The sequence below is a fragment of the Populus euphratica genome, unplaced genomic scaffold, assembly GCF_000495115.2.
Source record: "Populus euphratica unplaced genomic scaffold, PopEup_1.0 scaffold35.1, whole genome shotgun sequence".
NCBI lineage: Eukaryota > Viridiplantae > Streptophyta > Magnoliopsida > Malpighiales > Salicaceae > Populus > Populus euphratica.
The window spans coordinates 2,443,850-2,466,180 of record NW_011499860.1 but is presented as its reverse complement, the minus strand read 5'-3'; the positions used below and the strand labels follow the sequence as shown (position 1 = coordinate 2,466,180).

General features: G+C 34.4%; 3 protein-coding genes across 3 annotated transcripts; 2 read left to right on the top strand and 1 right to left on the bottom strand.

The window, feature by feature from the left end:
* Positions 1-1,277: 1,277 nt before the first annotated feature.
* On the bottom strand, positions 1,278-2,146 carry LOC105124667 (putative RING-H2 finger protein ATL69). The gene has a single exon (XM_011024776.1). The coding sequence runs from the start codon at positions 1,995-1,997 to the stop codon at positions 1,329-1,331; it is 669 nt and encodes a 222-aa protein (XP_011023078.1). The 5' UTR covers positions 1,998-2,146; the 3' UTR covers positions 1,278-1,328.
* A 9,114-nt stretch (positions 2,147-11,260) lies between these two features.
* NFD3 (Ribosomal L18p/L5e family protein) lies at positions 11,261-13,332 on the top strand. Its single transcript, XM_011024775.1, has 2 exons — positions 11,261-11,475; positions 12,292-13,332. The coding sequence occupies exons 1-2, from the start codon at positions 11,265-11,267 to the stop codon at positions 13,212-13,214; spliced, it is 1,134 nt and encodes a 377-aa protein (XP_011023077.1). The 5' UTR covers positions 11,261-11,264; the 3' UTR covers positions 13,215-13,332.
* Positions 13,333-14,087: 755 nt separating this feature from the next.
* On the top strand, positions 14,088-16,418 carry LOC105124700 (probable glycosyltransferase At3g07620). The gene is made up of 7 exons (XM_011024804.1): positions 14,088-14,180; positions 14,393-14,505; positions 14,571-14,673; positions 14,915-15,198; positions 15,324-15,556; positions 15,666-15,823; positions 15,977-16,418. Exons 1-7 carry the CDS (start codon positions 14,088-14,090, stop codon positions 16,079-16,081), a joined length of 1,089 nt encoding a protein of 362 aa, XP_011023106.1. The 3' UTR covers positions 16,082-16,418.
* The last annotated feature ends 5,913 nt before the right edge of the window (positions 16,419-22,331 follow it).

Below are 22,331 nucleotides of genomic sequence, written 5' to 3'. Positions count from 1 at the left end.
TCGTTGAACTCACACTCTCATTATTTATCATTTTCAGGCTTATAGCTTGATAGCAGGTCACTTTTGTTGGACCTTCAGAACCTGCTCTTTTGATTGTAATTCGTACATTTTCCTTTATGCCTAATTAGTGCTCCAAAACTATGAGATTATATTAACTCTTGTATTAAGACAATTCAATTATATTATGAAGTTGATTTTGTTATTAATGCTGTGTTGAACTCTGATTGAGTTAGGATAAGTTTGTGTGTAAGTTTGGGTTCGTATAGGTATGGAACCTTGGAGGGGAACCTTGCCTATGTACCGGTCATGAATCCGGGATTCGGGTTGGGACACTTCCTCTCCTCAAAAGGTTTCAAGACAATTGCTCAATGTTTCTCTATGTATGATAGGGCTGCAATGTTATGAAATATCGAAAAGCCAATGAAATGGAACGTCTGAAGTTTCAAGTGACCTGTTAGCAATCTGACGATGAAACTTCTGCTTTTCTCGCTTATACACTTCAACTCGTTTTCTCTTAAGACTCAGTCCTCCATAGATTATGAGCAGATCCAGGTTCTAATAATCTACTTCCATGCATGTTTAGAGCAGGTAAAGTAAAATCAAGAGTGGTTGGCACGGTGATTGTATGATTTTATTTCATGGGCATGAAGGCGAAGCTGAAATTGAGATAAGATTATTAATTTTTTAATTCTGTCAATCTGATTTATATTTTTAATGAAATTTAAAAAATTAATTATGCTTAATACCTATAAAAAATTCATTCTAAAACAACTCTTTAATGATTAAGTTAATATCAAACAATTCTATTTTAAAAAAAAACTCTAGAAATAAATATTTTTCTGGTAGTAAGGAAAAATCGAAGCTTATCAGGTCGGAGTGGTGTTTTTTCTCGTCATTTGTTTTGATAATGCACATGTGGTCATTGGTTTCCTAATGGTATGGGGATTGTTTGGTTTTTTCTTCCAACAGCAAACAAAAAACAATCAATCAAAGTATATATTTTGGGATCTTTCTTTCTTTTGACAGCTGCCCTGCGCCTGGATTCATCCATTCATTTATGAGTTTCTGGCTTCTTGTTAGCTATTCTCAGGTAAAGCTGCAATATGCATGTTTTAGCCAACTTTGCAATTTTTAATTACAGCTATAATTAACAAAAGAAAAAAAAAATGATGAAATCAAAGTTTAATAACTGATAAAAGTGATGAAATCAAAGTTTAATAATTGATAAAATTGTTTCAAACATACAATCCAATCCTCAAGAGTATTTTAAAGTTGGTAAAACCTAAACAGGACAAAGAAAAGCTAGTTGGTGCTGATGATGATCATGTTCACAAGTATTCACAGGGCATATGATAGCGGCAAAGAGGACACATGTGACTAGTTTGCAACCACTTAACAATGCAATCTGAGTGATAGACATGCGAGCACGGCATCCGAATTGCTTCACTCCCTGCGTCAATCTCTTCCATACAAACAGTGCAGTCTCTCGCTGACGCCGAGGCGTCCAAAACCACCCTTTCCAATGCATCAATAGATGACTTGGTGGCCGGGATTGGCTTTGCCTCAACCTCCATTGACTCCCTCTCAGCTCTAGCAATATCATCTTCTTCATTACGAAGTCTAGCTTCTTGATAGATTGTCTTCCGTATTGAGACAAACATGAATACGCCGTTAGACGTATCAATGCCATGCGCCTTCGTTGTAATTTCGAATAGTATCTGTGATATCTTGATTTCAGGGATGCCCATGTCGGTCAAGATCTCTTTGAAATCATTAATGTGATGACTCGGTGAATCTCCAACCGAGATGTGAATAATTTTGCGGCTTATGGCCTCGGGTCTTCTATACACCCCATGAAGAGAGTAGATCTCTCGCTTGTAAAGCAAGAAGTTCACAGGGAATGTTGTTGGTAGTTGGTCAATATTGACATGTTGCGAGTTTCTATATGTTTTGGGTTTTAATCTGACAATAAAATTGTAATTGATGGGATTCTCCATGATTGAGTTGAGAGAGGAAGAAGGGCAGTGGGGTTTGTGACAAAACGAAGAAGCTAATGAAGACAGTGAATCTAGCAGCTAGGGTTTGTGGAAATATACGAGTCTTTGTTTGTTGATTTATAGGCATAGAATATCGGTTGACCAATGTTTTCCTGGTTAGAAAAGGATTCGTGATTCCTTAAGGAATTCGGAATTCTCAAATTAAGGTCGGCTAACTGAATTGATGAGATTAATTCCTGATGATCATTATCTATAGATAAGGCAGATTTTCCAACGCAATCTGAAAGATAAGATCACTCAACCAAAGGATTTAGCTAGTCTTGTGCACAAACGCTTGGCCAATCATTCATGCCCTTCGTGTAAAAATAAAAATAATGAACAAAATGAAAAATCGGGCTAGTTGTTTCAACATGATCTGATCCAACACAAGCTATAAGTTGTCTCAATGCAATCTTTTAACGTCCACTGCATGGGGCTATTTGAATAGTAAAACATATTGGACGCATAGGAAAAAAAAAATTATGTCAAATTAAGAGAATCACAAGAGAAGTATCAAAATTTTACAGTAGCCGGCGCCGGCCCCCTTGTGAGAACAAAAACAACAATTTTGGATTTATTTCTTGGTTTCATCATTAACAATGGAACATTGTAGTATAAACACAAGTGCTAGACATGAGAGTCCGCAACCCACAAAACAGAAAAGTATAAACTGAATATCCACTAGAGAGGAAGGAAAACACATTCCTTAAAATGGCCCAGGGAAACAGCATATCAGCCTCTGTTTTGAGGTCAGTCTTGGTGCTCTCCTTTCTCCTCATTATCTCCATGGCTGAAAGTCGCATTCATGGCAGTAAGTACTTTAGATAGCATTACTTTGTTCTGAAAATCCCTTGTAAATATTAACTTATGTTTTCATGAAATATATTGACTTCATTTTCTTTCAAATGTTAAACAATGTCTGATGAGCAGCTGCTGGTTTCTCCGCCAAAAGTACCCCAGAATGTGATGAAGTGGTTGGAGCAGCTAGTGGAGACACTTGTTTTGCCATTGCACAGTCCTTTAATTTGACAGCTGCATCCTTTGATGCTATCAACCCCAATCTCAACTGCAATGCTCTCTTTGTAGGACAGTGGCTCTGCGTTGCGGGGTCGGTCTAAGTTGCCGAGTTATTGGTTACTCCATTTAATTCAAAAGAAGCACTGCCTTTACCCCCAAGGGTTGATTGTTTGCTTCGCATTCGAATATCACTTAGCCTTTTTTTTTCTTGTAATTCCAAGAGAATGTTGAGATAAGAAAGATTCTCATGAATGTATGAGAATCTGCATTCACATGAATAAGAATAAAATGCTATCCATTTCATTTTTCTGGAAATAAGTAAACCAGTCATTAGAACTTAGATATGAAGGCCAGATCGAGCTACATCAATTTTGAATTATACTGTATCTGTCAATTTTCAAGATTCCATGTTCGGTATATCTTGTTTCAACATAACTATAAATCTAAGCAAAACGCTCAATGCACACAGCAATTATGAAATGATATAGAAATGTGAAGCATGCTGTTCAGCTTGGAAACTGTTCTTAAGTCCTTCACCCATTAACATACTCTTTGCATGCACATTGTCATTTTCTCAGCATGCAGGAGATGATGATCAGTAACAGCAATAACCCAAATCTGATTCCAGAAAGCTTTTAATTATCTGTACTTGTTTTTGGGACGTGAGAAAAATTAATAGATTTAATGTGTTGATTGTGATTTTGTAACTTCGGTGTGATAGATTATTTATTTTAATGAGTACCAATTATTGTTTTCTTAATTTTATGGTTAAGTTGAAATTTTAGGTTTTTAGGATTTCTTGCGCTATGTGAGGATTTTGTTTACAGTAATTTAAGATAATTCAGAGAATAAATGTTTTTTTTTAATCATTGTTAAATAAATTGGCGCGAAGATACAGTTAGTGATACTAGACCACTAAAATGGCATTATGGTTTTTGTATTAGTAAATTTTGTATATGGAATTTTGTATACGAATCAAGTAGTGCTATGTGCTTTTAACTCAAGAAACCAGGAATCTAGGGAAAATGTTGCTTATCTTTGCTGTTCAGGATGATGCAGAGATATCAAACAAAATGTACAAGCTGGAACATCTTCAGCAGTTCACTACTTTCGTTGTCCTAAGCCACTGATGTTGTTATGTGAAGGGGAAATCCGAGGATGAAAGGTCTACTGCTGTCGAGGATTATGTCAAGAGCATTATTTCCCAGTACCCTTATTGGAACAGAAGTTTAGGTGCCGATCACTTCTTCATAAGTTGTGCAGACATTGATATGACTGCTACTGCACGAATTGCTCATCTTATGAACAATTCAATTAGACTCGTGTGTTCTCCAACTTATAATCACGAATATGTTCCTCATAAGGATGTATCCCTCCCACAAAATGTGCAGCCATTTGATGTTTCTTCTGCTGGAAATAAGACTTCGAAAACGTAATTTAACATGTTTGTCATATTCCTCATATCAGGAATATAACTACGTAGTTTCATATCAATTACAACAACACTAGCTGAATGGCATGTATATGTTGCAGAACTACACTAAACTAGCTTTCTGGAGAGTTCTTACTGATTCTTTTGTTAGAAAGAGGCTGGTCCACGCTTGGGGGGGTTATGGTACAGAAACGGACATCAAAGGAGGACTAAAAGCCAGTACTGAAAAAGGACGTTGGTCATACCACAAATTAAAATTTATACAAGTCTAAGTTATGCATCTGTGCTGGAGGCCCTCAGCTCGATGGCGATATAGCAGTCGTAATTTATGGATGCGTTCCAGGTGATATACAAGTTCTTCTTCTTTCATCTCTTCTCTGGTATGGTATCTTAAAGTGTTGTGTTTCCGTTGTTTCCTAAGAAGTTCGTATAACTTTGTGCAGTTATCTTGTCTGAACACTATGATTTACCATTCAAAGACGTTCTTGACTGGCATCAGTTCGCTGTAATACCCGAGGAGAATGTTATCTTTGATCCATGGGGCACCCTTAAAGACATAAAGCAGCAAGAATATGAAGCACTGTATACCAACACAATCAAGGTACGCCCACAGGTTTTTCCCTCACAATCCCTCTACTTCAAATGTCCTCTTCATACTGTGTTAAAACTTGATAGGATGGAATTCCGTACTCCTGAATCAGGTCCAGAAGCACTTCCAGTGAAATCTACCTCCAGTCAGACTTGATGCATTTCACATGGTCATGTATGAGCTTTGGCAGCGCCACCAAGTTACCAAGTAATACTGAGTTACTGAAACTTTTGTGCCATAAAGATGTAGCTTTTCCTTTGATCCATTCAAGTTTTCAATGTTAAAAAACCCTGTATCTCCGAGGCGATATGCCTACCGCAATAACTTCTTTCCAAACAGGTGCCAAATGAACCTTTCCCAGGCTCTTGTTTTCTAATCATTTTTACAATTTCTATTATCTGAAACTTTTTTTTTTATTTTCTGAAACTTGGAAGGTTCGGTGCTGTGGATTTTATCCTTTTTGGCAGAGTACTTGGGAATACTATATATAGAGATAAATCTCCCAACGTGGTCATTTTACTTGACATTTCTCTCGATAACCTTCTTCTATTGCGTTATATGAAATACCAGAATGATTTGAGAGGTGATCAAAGCAGGATGTGCTTGAACCAGCAAACTTGTTGTCCCTTATCAAACAACTGAATCACCGTATAAATGCCCTCATTAGGCTTAAGCCCCTGGTTTTGCTTTCTCAGAAAGGCCCCAATGGCAATACCCATGATAATTACATAATATTTTGAGTTCATGTTTCATATTTTTCTTGGTGGGAATCGATTAGGATTTCAGTTTTTTCTGTCAAGTTGACCCGTTTTAATGTCATCCATTGCTTTGATAAGGTATATTCATGAAGATTTTACTGTTAAATCTTATACCTAAGATGAGATAGCTGGCAGGCAGTGTAACAACAAAAACTTCAACAATCTCTTATAGAACACGGTGGTTATCCAAGATCAGCCTGTACTATGGAGAAGGGAAAGAACCATTTATTTGTGAACAAATTAGTTTACTCTATCAGAGAATATACTATCCATCTTGTGATGGTCTATAACTATTTGATGACATGAATAAAGATAGCATTCGTTACGTGTTGAATACAGTACAAAGCAACAACCCTGCCTCCCAGCCCTAAGATTCATAGTTTAGCTGCCGAGATAAATTGGTTGCAGAGTACTCTCTGCCTTTTACAGAGGCAAAGACTGCCGTGCGGCCCCATACTGAAAGGGGCTTTCAGGCTCGAGTAGTGATAGTTTTCAGTGCCCAATTTAAGCCCATACCTGTCATAGATCGACCTGAATCTTGCATCTATGACAGGTATATAAATAAGGTATATAAATAAGGTTTTTTTTCAAAGTTTGAACTCAAATTTAAATATAAATTTATCTTCACTCAATCAAAGTTTAACATGTTATTAATAACAAAATTAACTTTTTATAAAACAATTTGATTTTTTTAATACAAGAGTTAATATAATTTTATAGTTTTAAAATACTAACTAGATATAAAGAAAAATGTACAAACTACAACAATAAAAACAAGCTCTAAAGGTCTAACAAAAATGAATTGTTATCAAACTATAAACCTAAAAAGGATAAATAATGAGAGGATAAGGTTTAACAACTTAATAAATAGATAATCTTCAATATATACACACAAGATAATAGAACAATGAGATATATATATATATATATATATATATATATAATTGGTTTTAGATTCTTATAAAAAAGTTCCTTAAATAGGACATAACAAGATTATCATAAGATAAAACTCATTATATACACAGGTTGGTGACTCCCTTGACCAACTAGGGTGTAGATATGATGTGTTCAAAAACTAGCACTACCCTATTAGTATCGATATTCTGACTGGTATACCATAGGTTTATAATCATAATCAAACAAACATATTCATATCTTAGTGCTCAATTTATCATAATCAAACAAACATATTCATATCTCGGTGCTCAATTTATTAATCAAATGAGGAGCTATTAATTCAGAAGTCAATTCAAAATATATATTGGTTCATATCAAGAATTCAGATTCAACAATTAATCATGTTTTATTATAATAAAGATAATAATCAGCATATATATTATCAAGAAACACGATCCAATTCATATTAATAAATCAAATATTTATAATATTTCTCATATATATAAAAAATTATCCACTTACCTTACTAAAAAATAAACAAAAGTTAAAAACAAACACAAAAACAAATCATATTGACATTGTGCTAGTAAAATATCAGGATTATATAAATACAAAGTAGACATATTCAAGAACGACTTGAAAGAACATTTAACCTATTTAATATATTTATATAAGGGTATATTCTATAATCCTATATGTTTTTTAACTAACTAGTTAATTTTCTCAAAAACTCAAAATTTAACGATTTTCTGAAATCTAATTCATAATAAAAAAAATAAAACATTGGTACTAATTCACTAAATAACACTCAATTATTCATCAAACCAATATGCAAAAGGTAATATTACAACTAGGAACTAATCTGAAATTTATCATATTTTAAAGGGTCAAATTGTAACTTTTGTCAAATTGAAGGCTCCAGGGACTATACTGAAATTCTGATCATATTTAATCCTCAATTCTGTCCACAATATCTCATTATACTCCAGGGACCATTCTAGAATTTTTCCAAATTTTAGGGTAAAACTGTAATTTTTTGTCAAATTAGAGGACCAAATTGAAGTGTTAAAATTTCATAACTATACAGGAATTCTGCCCATAATTCATCTTTTATTCTGTTTAGAATCTCGGAATATGCTCCAGGGATCTATTTGTAATTTCCCAAAGTTTGGGGACTAAATTGTAATTTCTATAAATTGAGGGACCAAACCAAAATTGTGTCATCTTCAACCTCAAACCAAACTTTCTACATATTAACCACTGTTATCTCATGATTTAACTACCAATTCATTACCCACAACAATCAATCTTATAATATTTAAATTAATTCATCAATAAACTCAAAACACAATTTTTAAAACCTTAACATTCAACCAAAACATAAATTCATAGCATAAAAAATACATAGTTATTCATAATTTTATCTTTAAACTTATGTTTTCTCCAACTCCTTTTTATTTCTCTTTTAATTTTCCTTTTGTCTTCTTTTTTTTTCTTCTCTTTTCTCGTTAGTTTTTCACTTTTAATTTTTAATTTTTCTTTTTTTTTCTATTTCTATTTATTAAATTTTATTAAATTATCATGATACCTTTTTTCTTTTTTTTTTCTATTTATATTTATTAAATTTTATTGAATTATCATGATACCCGTTATTTATTTATTTTTATATTTATATCTTCTGGGCTTTATAGCCTTTTCTTATCTCTTTAATTCAAAACGTTACATTGCGCATCCTTTTGGTTCAGTTAATTTAACAGCATTGCAGATTGGAAGAGACTACAAGGAGTATCTTTCAACTAACTAATCCAACTGCCACTGTTTTCCCTCCTTCCTTCCCTCCCTCCCTCCCTTCCAATTAACTAACTTTCTAACCCAATCCTCTTCTCTATCTCCCCCTCCATTTCTCTAGATAAAAAGCACAATATATAGACCATAAGCCTTCACACTGTTACTCCTCGAGCCTAATAAAATATTTGGCAAGTTTCACTCTTCAAATTTTCCCAAGAAAAAACCATCATGAACAATCTTCAACGAGGACTTTCCTGTTTTTTGGTTATTCTTTCAATCTGCTTCTCAATATATCACCCTCAATTCCCAAGTTCTCTTCAGGTACTCGCTTTCTCGTATTTTCTCTTCTTGTGCTTTCCCTCATTTTCTTGCATTTTCTACACTATTCATTTATATTTTCTTTAAAGATTAGGCCTTTTCATATATAGGTGCTGGCGCGGTCATTGAAAGAAAATGCTACAGATCCAGAAATCTTTTCTGAACTCTTCCATACTCCTGACGCTTTCAAAAAGGATTATAAGGAAATGGAGAAGAACTTCAAGATCTTTGTGTATCCCCATAACACAGACAAGCGTTCTACTGCCTGTAATAGGCCAACGGTGCTTGGCTGCTTTAGGGGTGAAGGATACTTCTATCACAATCTCAATCACAGTCAGTTCTTGACCAAAGATCCTGAAAAGGCTCACCTTTTCTTCATTCCTATTTATTGTCATTCGATGTCTCCTGAGGTATATCAATATGATTAAAAAAGAGATTTTAGCAGATGTGTTTCTTGAATTCTGATTACAAGAAGTTATCTTGGATGGACAAATTTTGGTGATGATGGTTTTCCTTGTGCTGTAGTGTTTTTCTTTATTACTAATTAAATTATAGGGAGGCTTTTGAACTTTTGATGATGAATTTAGTTGAAAAAAGAAGATTAATTACATTTTCTTTCGCAGTATCAGATTGCTTTCTTAGTTCATTTTCTTAAGCATCGCTGTCCGTACATTGGCATGCTTCTCTGATTCGTTATACAATGCCTCTGATATTCATAATTCTATGCCCAGGAAAAATCCAAGAAAGAAAGGGCTATTGCTGTTCAGGATTTTGTCAATTTCCTTATTTCCAAGTACCCTTACTGGAACCGAACTTTAGGTGCCGATCACTTCTTTGTAAGCTGCTCAGAAGTTGATGTGGCTGCTACTGCACGAATTGCTGACCGTTTAAAGAACTCAATTGGACTCATGTGTTCTCCTAGTTATAATAGTAAATATGTTCCTCATAAGGATGTTTCCCTCCCACAAAGTGTGCAGCCATATGCTTATACTGAAGCCAGAAATATAGAAAAGAACAGGCAACTTTTATTTCTTAACCCGATGAATTCTGTCATGCCAGGAACATAACTACCATAAAGCTAAACAGCATGTATATGTTTCAGGACTATGCTGGGTTTCTGGAGTGGTGTTGAGGATTCTTATATAAGAGAGCAGCTGTACCTCACCTGGGAGTATGACTCAGAACTTTACATCGAAGCCAGAGATTGGCCTACTAGTATTGAACAAGGACATTGGCAAGCCCGTGAGGATTTCTACAATTCTAAGTTTTGCATCTGTCCTGGAGGCCCTCAGCTTGATGGTTTTATAGCATTCGCAATTCACTATGGGTGCATTCCAGGTGATAGATCAGTTCTTCTTTCATCTCTTCTCAGCACTGGATTTTCTGAATTTGCAGCTTGATGGTTTTATTTGGATCTCTCTGCAGTTATCTTATCTGACTACTATGATTTACCATTCAACGACATTCTTGATTGGAGGAAATTTTCTGTAATACTGAAGGAGAAAGATGTCTATTCGCTAAAGAAAATCCTTCAGGATATACCAAAGCAAACATATGAATCTCTGCAGAATCACACATTCATGGTATATCTACTTCACTTGTCAGTAAAATTCACTCTGGAAAATGCTTCTGAGAATTGTATTAAATTTTGCTTGTAAATTTCTTGAATTCACTGAATCAGGTCCAGAAGCACTTTCAGTGGAACTTATCTCCAGTAAAATATGATGCATTTCATATGGTCATGTATGACCTGTGGCTGCGCCACCATGTTACCAAGTACCGGTACTAGCCATAAAGATGAGCCATTGCTCTTGATAAGCCTGAGAAATGTGTTGGATCCCACCTATTTTCCTTTTAAATAGATATTAGATGAGATTTTCTTCCAGAAAATGAGATTGTTTACTGATCCTATCTTCTGAAATGCGAACCTTGCTGGATGAGAGCAGCCTCGGTGCTGTGAATTTTCATCTGTTTTTTCATAGCAGCAAAACTTGTAAATTATTTTCCACAAGGATTGATGCATATGGTAAAATATAAAAAGAAATTAATGAAAGGATCCAATTGAGAAATTCAGGAAACCTTGAGGATCTAACTAAAAAAATTACAGGTTTGGGATACAATTGAGAGTGTAGGTATGTAGGTTTGGGACTAAGTTAAGGTTTTTCCCATTTTAGAGACTTAAGTTTACCAAGAAATTCTATAAAATTCTTTTTATATCATTTTATTAATTTTCATTTTAAAAAAATAAAATCATCTATTTATTTTGAATTTAGACTCATAATTTATTTATTTTTATTAAGAGAGAGAAAATAAATGGTTTTTTAATGGGTTTTTTTTTTATTTTTTTGAGAAAAAAATGAAAACCTGAAAAAAAAAAATGGAAGAGAAGAGAAGGACACAGCTGGGCCAACCCCTGAAAAGAAAATGAAATGGGTGGCCCGTCATTAAACAGCGACTCCCTCTCATCACTGAAACCATCAAAACCCTACAAGAACAGGGACACCAGAAAAAAACGAATTCGAAGAGAAGGAAAGAAAGAAATGCAATCTCTATCTCCCCTTCGAAGCGCGCTTGGTTCTATTTCTGCTTCACTTCCTCGTGGAACTTTCAGCTCCATCTCCAGACACGCCGCCCCTCCAGGCAAGCTCAAGCTCAAGCTCTCTCTCTCTCTCTCTCTCCCCACCCAATTAGTCTGTTGGTTTACTTGATTTGAACAGATCATTTGCATAATTGTGTCTTAATGAAGTATACTTGGAGCAGATACTTAATGTTTTGTATGAAATGATTGCTAAGGTTTCTGATTTAGTTAGTCTTTCCTTGAGCTATTCTCATTTGGGTTTCTTTTATTTGTTATATTGATCTTAAATTTAGATTTAATTTGATCTCTTATGCCAAAGTTTGCTTCTTTGATCTTAAAATTTAGAGTTCTTGAGTGCCTCGGATGTGGATGAGCAAATGGGCTGTCCTTAGTTTGTCAAATTGGCGATCACCTAATGATCTTGATTTGCACAAATTATTTCATTTCATTATGCAATTTCATGTACTGAAATTTTGTGTTTTTTTCTTCTCAAAACTTTGAATTAATAGATACCAAAATAGTTGTTTGGATACTGAAGATAAATGGTCTAGTGAAAGAACCCAAGAAGGATTACAGTTGGTGTGAAGCAACTGCCAATCCGATAATCGTTGGTGGCTGAACAGCATCCCTAACCTTGGATCTATGCCATAGATTCTATGTGTTTGAAGTAAGTGTTTGTGGAAACTATGTAACTATGGGTCGATTGAAAAAACAGGGTTGGTGACCATAAAATGGTCTCTGGGGAAGCAACAGCTGGGAAAAAAAAAATGTTATGAGCTACCCTTACATAGTTTAGAAAGATGCATATTTAGAATTCCACTGCTCAACATGTTTTTAATGATGTTATTAAGCAATTGAAAGGTTGTTCAATCATGCAGGCTGTTTAGAGAGACTTGGAGGTAGTTTTTGGTCTATTCATGATGTTGCCAGAGGAGAAAATGCGAGACACGCATCATGGCATTCTGGACATTTTGGGATGAGTTTTGGTTTGTTGACTTCCAAGGAAGATGTTACCGTTCCATATGCTTTGAGTTTTCAAAGTTTCATCCACTCCATGGGTCATAAAGACTTTGAAACAGGGAGAGATTCCAACCCCGAAGACTTTGCTGCAGGTCGGGAAGACTTTGAGATGGAGAGAAGTTCCATGCAGAATTCTAACCTTGAGATGGAGAGAAATCCCAGGTCTATGAACTTCTCTGCAGGTCGGAGAGACTTTGAGATGGGGAGAAGTTCCATGCAGAATTCCAACCTTGAGATGGGGAGAAATCCCAGGTCTATGAACTTCTCTGCTGGTCAGAGAGACTTTGAAATGGAGAGAGGTCCCCGGCCTGACTTCTATGCAGGTGGGAGAAATTCCAGGCCAATGGACTTTGTGAGAGGAGTAATAGAGCAAGAGGGTTCCCGATTTCCTCAGTACCATGTTGAGCTGAATGATGATTTTGTGTTCATGAAGCTAAAACGTAACAATACCTTTGTTGCAGTGACAGATTCTAAGGGAAATAAAAAGAAAAATGCTTCGATGACAGCAGGATGGTTGCAAAAACTGCAAGGGGGAGCAAAACTCTCTCGGTATGCTGCTGAAGCAACTGCAGAACATGTTGGGCAAGCGGCAAGACAGCTGGGGTTGAAATCATTTGTGATGAGGGTGAATGGTTTCACGTACTTTAAGAAGAAAAGGCTAGCCATCACCAGCTTTGCAGAAGGTTATGGTAAGGGTGGTCTAAGTCCTATCAAACATATAGAAGATAATACTCGGCGTCCGCATAATGGATGCCGCCTCCCAAGGAAGCGCCGAATTTAGATAACAGCATGCTAGTTATGTTGAATTGACCCCAGGATAGAACTTTTTGGTTTGGCGGTCAGTAAGAAGTTCACTGCAAGCAATCATGATAGTGGATACTGGTACCTATTCTGTTTGAGATAGCTTGTTCCAGGATGCACGCCGTTGGTTGAGCAATCATGATAGTGGATACTGGTACCTATTCTGTTTGAGATAGCTTGTTCCAGGATGCACGCCGTTGGTTGAGCAATCATGATAGTGGATACTGGTACCTATTCTGTTTGAGATAGCTTGTTCCAGGATGCACGCCGTTGGTTGAGCAATCATGATAGTGGATACTGGTACCTATTCTGTTTGAGATAGCTTGTTCCAGGATGCACGCCGTTGGCAACCAACAACGCTTGTTTTAGGCTGCAAATTCCATCGTTCAAGTCTCCATCTTCCTGGATCTGTAATTTTTTTTTTTTGAACTATTTTTGGTAGCTTTTCAGGGCTTAAATTTGTGATAATCTGTTTTTTGAATTTTCCTTAATTTAGCCTACTGACTTAATCCAGACCATGTTTTTATTTTATTGAATAATCGAGATTTATCATTTTGACTTCCCAGATTGGGGAAATCCTGGGGATTAATGCACTTTCCTTGGGCGATACCCCTCCCTACCAGATGCCTTTTACAAGCCCGTGACCTACACAAGCAACATTTTTTTGTTTTAACTAAATGAGAATTTATAAATGATTTTATGGATCAGTAAAATAAGTAAAGCTACTCCCAGAGTTCCCCTACTTAACTAACTAGAGGCCAGAGGGAGTATTTTATTTTAAACTAACTGACACAACCACCCCCTCTCTCAAAGTAAAAGTCATTTTCTCTCTTCCTTTCTCCCTGAAAAGGCTATGAAGAATCTCAAACGAGGAGGGCTTGCCCGTTTTTTTGTTATTGTTTCCATCTGCTTCTCCATCTATCCACCTGGATTCCCACCTTCTCAGGTGCGCTCACTTTCTTTCAGTATTATTTCTTCTCATGCAATTTTCCATTTATGAACCAATATTCCCACCTTCTTGAATGCGAGTTCTGTTCCTTTTCCATTAGTCAACTTCAGTTCTTTAATTAAGGATTACTGGCACTGTATCTTGTTTCTTTCACCGCTCATTTTCTTTCACTTTTGAACCCTTTTTCATGCATATTGTTTTTGATGTAGGGATCTTTTCAAGCTTATGCTCAAGAAGCTGGATTTTTTGGCGAAGTCTTTCACTTTCCTGAGGCTTTTGATCCTGATTATGAGGAAATGGAGAGGAAATTCACGATCTTCGTGTATCCACATAATACTAGTTCCTGTAGTAATCCAAAGATGCTTGATGGCGAGTATGGGAATGAAGGATTGTTCTATCTGAATCTCAATTGAGTCGCCTCTTGACCAAAGATCCTGAGAAGGCTCACCTCTTCCTCATTCCTATTTCTTGTCATTCACTGCCTGCAGGGGTATAATCTTTACTGATATTGATGTTATAGTTGAATTCTACACGGATCCTTGCAATTGCTGTGCATGAAAAGTTCTAAAGATTTGTGGGGATGTGATAGTTAACTACTTCAATGAAGGGTTTGACCTTTAGAGGAAATAAAAGTTATTGATCACAATTTCTTTTTGCATTATAGTGAACAAGAGATTTTAGAAAGTCACTGTTCTAATGCATTGATACTACGTTGATGATGTTATTTTTAGAGATCAGAAGATGAAAGGGCTATTGCTGTTGAGGATTTTGTCAAGAGCCTCATTTCCAAGTATCCTTATTGGAACAGAACTTTAGGTGCTGATCACTTCTTCATAACTTGCGCAGACATTAATGTGACTGATGCTGCACGAATTACTAATCTTATGAAGAACTCAATTAAAGTCATGTGTACTCCAAGTTATAATGATGAATATGTTCCTCATAAGGATGTTTCCCTCCCACAACGCGTGCCGCCACTTGTTCTTACTCCTGCTGGAAATAACATAACGAACAGGTAACTTGGTATACTCTGCTGAAAATTTTTATTTTTTACCTAATGAATTCTATCTTATAAGGGATGTGTGTGTGCGTGTGTAACTTTAGAATTTCATATCATTTACCATGTCTTATATGTTGCAGGATTACTCTAGCTTTCTGGAGAGGTCTCAATAATTCTGATACAAGGCAGAAGCTGCTTGGGGCTTGGGAGAATGATTTAGAACTTTTCATACAGAAAGGAAGGAAACCTAGTTTAGAAGAAGGAGATTTGGTGTACCATGAGGCTTTCAATAACTCTAAGTATTGCATTTGTACTGGAGGCCCAGAGCTCGATCGTACTATAGCATTAGCAATTCATTATGGATGTGTTCCAGGTGATAGACAGTTCTTCTTTCATACCTTCTCTTGACTAAATTCTCTAGTGTTGTATCTTTAAGCTTTTTGTTGCCGGTTGTTTTCTTAGAAGACTGTAACTTTGTGCAGTTATCATGTCTGACTACTATGATTTACCATTCAAAGACTTTCTTGACTGGAGGAAATTCTCCATAATACTCGAGGAAAGTCGAGTCTATTACCTAAGGGAACACCTTGAGGAGATGTTAGAGCATGAATATCGAGCAGTGCAGACCAACACCGTCATGGTACTTTTTTTTTGTTTCTTCTCACCAATTGTTTGTGAAATTTTCTCTTGAAAATGCTTCTGAAGATTAGTTTCCTTTATATTGCTCTCTTTGAATGTATTAAACCTTCATTGTCTGCTGCCTGATTGCTTTAGTTCCCTACAACTTTATCAGGTCCGTAAGCACTTTCAGTGGAATCTAGTTCCAGCCAAATATGACGCGTTTCATATGACCCTGTATGACTTGTGGCTGCGCAACCATTTTACCAAGTATTACTGACTGAGTTGCTGCAACTTTCGTTCCATAAAGATGAACCTTAATTCTCTCTCCATTCAATTTCTCAAATATTGACATAGATATGATGTATAATATCACTCGAATTGCTTCTGTATTTCTCAAATATTGACATATGATATGCCACAGTTGCTACTTTTCAAATCGGTGTCATATGAGTTTCTCTCTCAAAATGTTGTTCTATTGTATCCACACGTGCTTAAATTTTGGAACTTCAGAAAGTGGTATCCACCAAGGTGAAATTCAGTAGTTTTGATTAAATCTTGAACGTTCCCTGAGGCTTTCGGTCTAGATTATGAGGAAAGGGAGAGGAACTTCAAGATGAACGAACCTTTGCATTTCCAACGGAATCTTCGTACCGCAAAGATGAACCTTTGCCTTTTCAATTCTCAGAAAAATGTTGTGTATAACTCAAATTTCTTCTGTAGTTCTAAGGTGCAGTGTATAATTCTAAGGTTCTCTGTATTCCTGCCTTGCAAGATTGTTTTCTTTGCAGAGTATTAAATACGTTTACTGCCTAATATTGCTCTTTCATTGAAGTTAAGAAACCACTGCACTAATAATATCCTGTTTGCAAGCCTTCATTACCACTTCGTTGAAAATCATTAGGTATAAATATGTTAGAAAATCATTAGTTATAAATATGTTAGATACATGTGACTTAATTAGTGAAATAGTATTTTTCTTCAAAAAAATGTTTTTTTACCACTATACAAAGAAAATATTTTGTTGAGAATGAACATGAGAATGAGAAATTATCCATATATAAAATCATAATTCTTGAAATGAGTTTTCTCCATGTAACAAAGAAATCTTTTGTTACAATAAAAGCACAAATAATATAAATTATTTAAGAATCAAAGTTGATTTGTTTTATAAAAAGAGATATCAATGAATTTCTATGAAATGGTTATACGAGATTTAGTCAATTGTCTTGATTGTGAGATATTAATGAGAAAGAAGAATTCGTGTTATCAAAAGATTTCCTACAATTATTTTTAGTATAGATTGAGTGAATCATCCACTTTGGTATCTTATTGAACAAAATGATAATATTGTTCCTTCATTGATAATTTTTTTTTATTTTTGAGAAGTATCATGCATGATCATCAAATAAAAAAGGTTTCTATTTTTTTCAAATGAATGATTTGAAGACCTATTGGTTCTAACAATTGATTACAAAGATGATCATCCGGACCTTTTCAACTTATAAATATGGATCTTGAACTTATAAATAGGAATATTCCTGAAACTCATAAAAAAAAAAAAGTGAGCTAGACAAAAAGAGAAGAAACTTGGACAAAAAAAGAAGTAACTGGACAAAAAAAAAAAGAAAGTGACTTTGATAAATCTTTTTTTCGATAACCTCAGACCAATCAATCTAATATTGATTAATACAAAATCAATCAAACACTACTTGAAAAAAAAATGCTCTTCTACTCATAAATGAAATGTTCCTAAAAATTCTTTCTCTCGTTAGACCATTTGTATCTGCATGAACTAGGATCCCAATTCATCGATCTCTTAGTTCAACAAACAAAAATAAAACGATCAAATCATTTATTTTGACTCTGTTTCAAATTCAATACATGTTAGTTGATTGCATATTTCATTAGAGTTCTATCATTTAAAGTATCATTTTCTATTTGATCCTTTTGAATTCCATATTCGAAGTTGCAATTAGATATATTCATTTAAAAAAATCAATTCAATACATTTTTTATGTACCTATTGGATTTGAATAAGATTTTAGGTTAATCCATATTGATTGATTGCCTCTATTATATTGTTGCTAGCAAATACCACTTTTTTTTGTCTATCTACTATAAACAAGATTCTTGTTTTCTTGCAAAGTAATAAATACATTTACTATTTTGGACTTGGTTAACTGTCATATCAAACTTTTTAGGTCTAGCATGTTTATGAGACTCATGCTATCTTGAGTTTGGCTAATTGTCAAGCCCAAGCTCTTTAGGTTTGATGTGTTTATCAAACCTGTTTTATTTGGTTTAGATTTTTTAACTTACATTGTCTAAGAGGAGTATTAAAGCTAATAAAAAAAATAATTATCATCCCAAGTTGAGATTAACCCAAGAGAAAGCACAAGTGTTATGACTTTTAGAAATGGAAAGGAAGTGCTAACCTAATTGTCAGCTTCAATTTCATATTATAGTATAACTAAGGTGCAGACCACAACATCAAATTCAATATGAACCGAGACCACCGTACTAGATTCAACAGCAACCATGGTGCAGACTACCATATTAGATTCAACGTCAAGTTTAATAGCAACTGAGAATAGCAATGAGGGAGTAAAATATACAGCCGTTGAAACTATAGATGCATTAACTGATGAGGTAAGTAATAAAATCATCTTTCTTATTACTAAGAATCTAGTTACACCTTCATTTCCTAGTAGATTAGCGAAAGCGAGGAAGAAAGAAATAGAGCATGATATTTTTTAAATCTTTTAGAAGGTTAAAGGTAATATTTCATTGTTAGATGCAATCAAGCAAATTCCACCGTATACAAAATTTTTCAATGAATTGTACACCAACTAAAAAAAGTTCAACATTATTGAGAAAATAAGAATTGGAAATAATGTATCCATAATCATACGAAGAAAATTGCTTTAGAAATGCAAAAACCCAGGTATGTTCACTATACCATATATAATTGAAAATCATAAGATAGAAAAAGCTATGCTTGATTTAGGAGTATCAATCAATGTTATGTCACTTTCAATTTACAAGGATTTGAATTTAAAACTTTTAAAGAAAACAAGGGTAATAATTCAATAAGTAGATAGGTTTAATTCATACCCTAAAAGCGTTGATGAGAATGTTTTAATTAGAGTAAATGAATTGATTTTTCCTATGAATTTTTACATTATAGACATGGATAATGAATTTGCTTTAAATTCAACTTGTGTATTATTAGGCATACATTTATGAAAACAACAAGAACTAAGTTCAATGTGTACAAGGGAGTTTTATTTTTAAGCTTGTTGGAGAAATAGTAACATTTAATATTTTTTATGTTATGAATATATTTTTCATATTGATGTAATTAACCCCATTATGCAAGATGATTTTGAGCATATTTAGCAAATATGTATTATCTTAGATTTGGCTAACTATCATGTCCAAACTCTTTAGAACGAGTGTATTTATCAGACCCATATTATTTTGGGCATGGCTAGCTATTTTGCAATATATTATCCAATAATTGATAATTCAGCTTTACAAAAGTAGATTAGCTGAAGGATTATATAGATATAACAAATATTAATAAAAACAAAGGTTAATGTTTGCAATTCATTACTATATAAGATAAAAGAAAGAGAAATAATTTAATAGTTTATGTTTTTTATATAAAGAGACTGAAGTTGGTATTTAGAATTTTAATATACTTGAAGTGAAGACAAATAGACTAATACAGAAGTTTTCCATATTTATTTCTTTATTATTTAGTTTAAGAATTATTCTGATTAGGAATTTATTTAGACAAATAAACTATTATTTTAGCAAAGAATTTAATAAATAAAAATTAAATATTTTGAATATCTCTTTATAATTAATTTGAGAGTTTTAACATATAACAATTGATCTTATCATTTATATTTCTTTTTAAAATGATACATAAAGTTTGAATTTTTTGTTTTGGGGTTTACTTTTTAGTTATAAGACTAAAAATGATTATTTTTTTAATATTCCATGTTAGATAAATAGATAATTCAAACTTAAAAATGAAAATTCAAGTACATGAATATATAAAAAGTTTAACAAAAAAATATTTTAATGTAATTTAAAGATATATTGAAGCCCAACATGTCTAGTTTATATATATATATATATATATATATAGAATTTAGAAACAATATTTTATATTTAAAAAAACTGAATAATTCAATTTTGTGTTGTGAGCAAACCACTGCTTGTGACGTGGCAAAAGTTGCCAGAAGGAATAACTAACACTAACTGAAATATTAGTTAGTTATAACGTTTAGTCCCTCCCTCTCTCTAACCGCCAAAACAACACTGCAGATATTAATTTATTTCCCTCGTATTAGTCCCTCAACTACCTACCTTTCATCAATCTGATCCTTCTGTCAAAACAGTTATCATTTTCACTGTTCAGCACCATCTCTAATTATTTTAGCACGAGGAACAGTTTTAGGAAAGGAGATAGATAGGGACCTAATTGGTAAAATCAATAATCTCAGGACTTAATCAAGAAATTATAAGTAGTTAGCTGGCTATATAATCTGAGGCTTCCCCTTTCGACCTCTCATCCTCCTCTTTCGACTAAACAACAAAGAATCTCCTCTCCTTTTCTCTCCTTTCCTCTAGCCAGCTCTAAAGAAAGAAAGGAATATTCAAGAAAGGAACAACGGAAACGGTTTCAACCACCACCAAATGCAGAATCTCTCAAACGGTTTCAACCACCACCTCCCAATGTACGACCCGAGCTCAGACGATTCCGAAGGAGAAGGTATAAATAACTTTGTCGTTGAAGAGCTACCCTCCGATTATCCCTCGGACGATCTCCAAGAAGAAGTTCATTTCATTGTGAACCAATCCTCGGATGATTCTGAAGACAGCAGCGTTAACAACCAATCCTCAGAAGATCCCCAAGGAGGAGGCCGTGACGTCCACCAACACGATGCACATGACCACCAAGAAGAAGCCATTGTTGTCCAAAAAACTGATGATGGTCTCCAAGGAGGAGGCAGGGACGTCCACCAACACGCTGCACTTCATCACCAAGAAGAAGCCATTCATGTCCATCAAACTGCCGATCCCCAAGAAGGAGGCAGCAATGACGGCGAAATACAAGCTGCACATGATCCCCGTGATGAAGCCATTCATGTCCATCAGACTGATGATCCCCAAGGAGGCATTGAAGTCGACCAACACGCTGCACAAGATCCCCACGAAGAAGCCATTGATGCCCAACAAACCGCTAATCATGGCCCTGAAAACATGAATTTTCTAGCAGCAGTCCTTCTTGCTGTCTTAATCCTTTATCTTAAGATTTGCTCTTTTTGCCGCTGTAGTATCGTAGGAATTGCCCTTTTAGCTGTCGTAATCTTTTCTCTGTTCATCTTTGTGATCAGCTTTTTCTTTAACAAGTAACACCACTTGCTTTTTGACTTTCTTGCCATTTCTTGTTCCTGTTCTGATCATTTTCTTGTTATCTTTTCTACTATCTTCCCCTCTTTTTACCTCCTTTTTAATAATCTTTTTATTGTTTTTCGAGTTTAAAAGAACCGAAACGAAGCGTCTAGATGAGAAGCTTCCATTCAAGATGGTGACATCTATCAAAGAGAAGCATCTTTCTTGCGGAATTATGCAGCAATGGAGAGGGATTTTAAGGTGTTTGTGTACCCTGGTGCAAACGCATCAACATGTTATCACTCAACTGATCACAAGCTCAAGAGCAAATATGCAAGCGAACATTACTTCTTCATGTTTGAGCACTGATGATGATCATAAGGCTCATTTATTCTTTACTCCCGTTTCTTGTCAAAAATGGGGATTTCAATACATTTTCTCATTGTTTCTGTTTAAGTTTTTTTCCTTCAATGAGGATTTCAAGTTTTAAGCACCTGGTTCTTTGCAATCTAAGGTCTGAGATTAGTACAGTTATTAAACCTTGACTACGGGCATAGTAAATTTGCAATCTAAGGTCTGTTCTGAGTCCGGTTTTAGGTTCTAATTAAGTTGAATTAAAAAAAAAAATTATTAAAGCCTCAAAATGTTACCCTGCGAATCACTCAGCTTACGTGGTGCAAATTGGTAAAAGCCATGAACATCATAGTAAAAGTAATAAATATTATTTTTAAATATATTTTTATTTGAAAATATATTAGAATAATATTTTTTATTTTTAAAATATTTTTCATATATAAAAAAATGATTTTAAACCTGAAGAATTATTTCCAAAATCTTTAAAATCATTGCTTATAACGCAATAACAACAGCCTCAAAGTGATCAATACAATATCATTTATTTTCAATCTAAACAATGTAATTTATCAAGAAAAACTCATAATTCTCTCAAGAAATTTGAAACCACATGGTAGATATCCTGAAAAGTAAAAGTCTTTAGTGACCGACCATGATTCATTTAAATATTTTTTTTTTATTACAAGTATAGTCCTTAATTACAAGTAAATTGTTTTGAGCATTCTATGTGTAATGTTTTGAATAAATAAGTAGGAAAATACAAT

Bases quoted from the DNA above. Each gene is read 5' to 3' on its own strand.
- LOC105124667 (XM_011024776.1), bottom strand. From the start codon at position 1,997: ATGGAGAATCCCATCAATTACAATTTTATTGTCAGATTAAAACCCAAA.
- NFD3 (XM_011024775.1), top strand. From the start codon at position 11,265: ATGGGTGGCCCGTCATTAAACAGCGACTCCCTCTCATCACTGAAACCA. The intron at 11,476-12,291 runs GCAAGCTCAAGC...TCAATCATGCAG, and splicing joins CAGACACGCCGCCCCTCCAG to GCTGTTTAGAGAGACTTGGA.
- LOC105124700 (XM_011024804.1), top strand. From the start codon at position 14,088: ATGAAGAATCTCAAACGAGGAGGGCTTGCCCGTTTTTTTGTTATTGTT. The intron at 14,506-14,570 runs GTATCCACATAA...ATGGGAATGAAG, and splicing joins AGGAAATTCACGATCTTCGT to GATTGTTCTATCTGAATCTC. The intron at 15,557-15,665 runs GTGATAGACAGT...AACTTTGTGCAG, and splicing joins TCATTATGGATGTGTTCCAG to TTATCATGTCTGACTACTAT.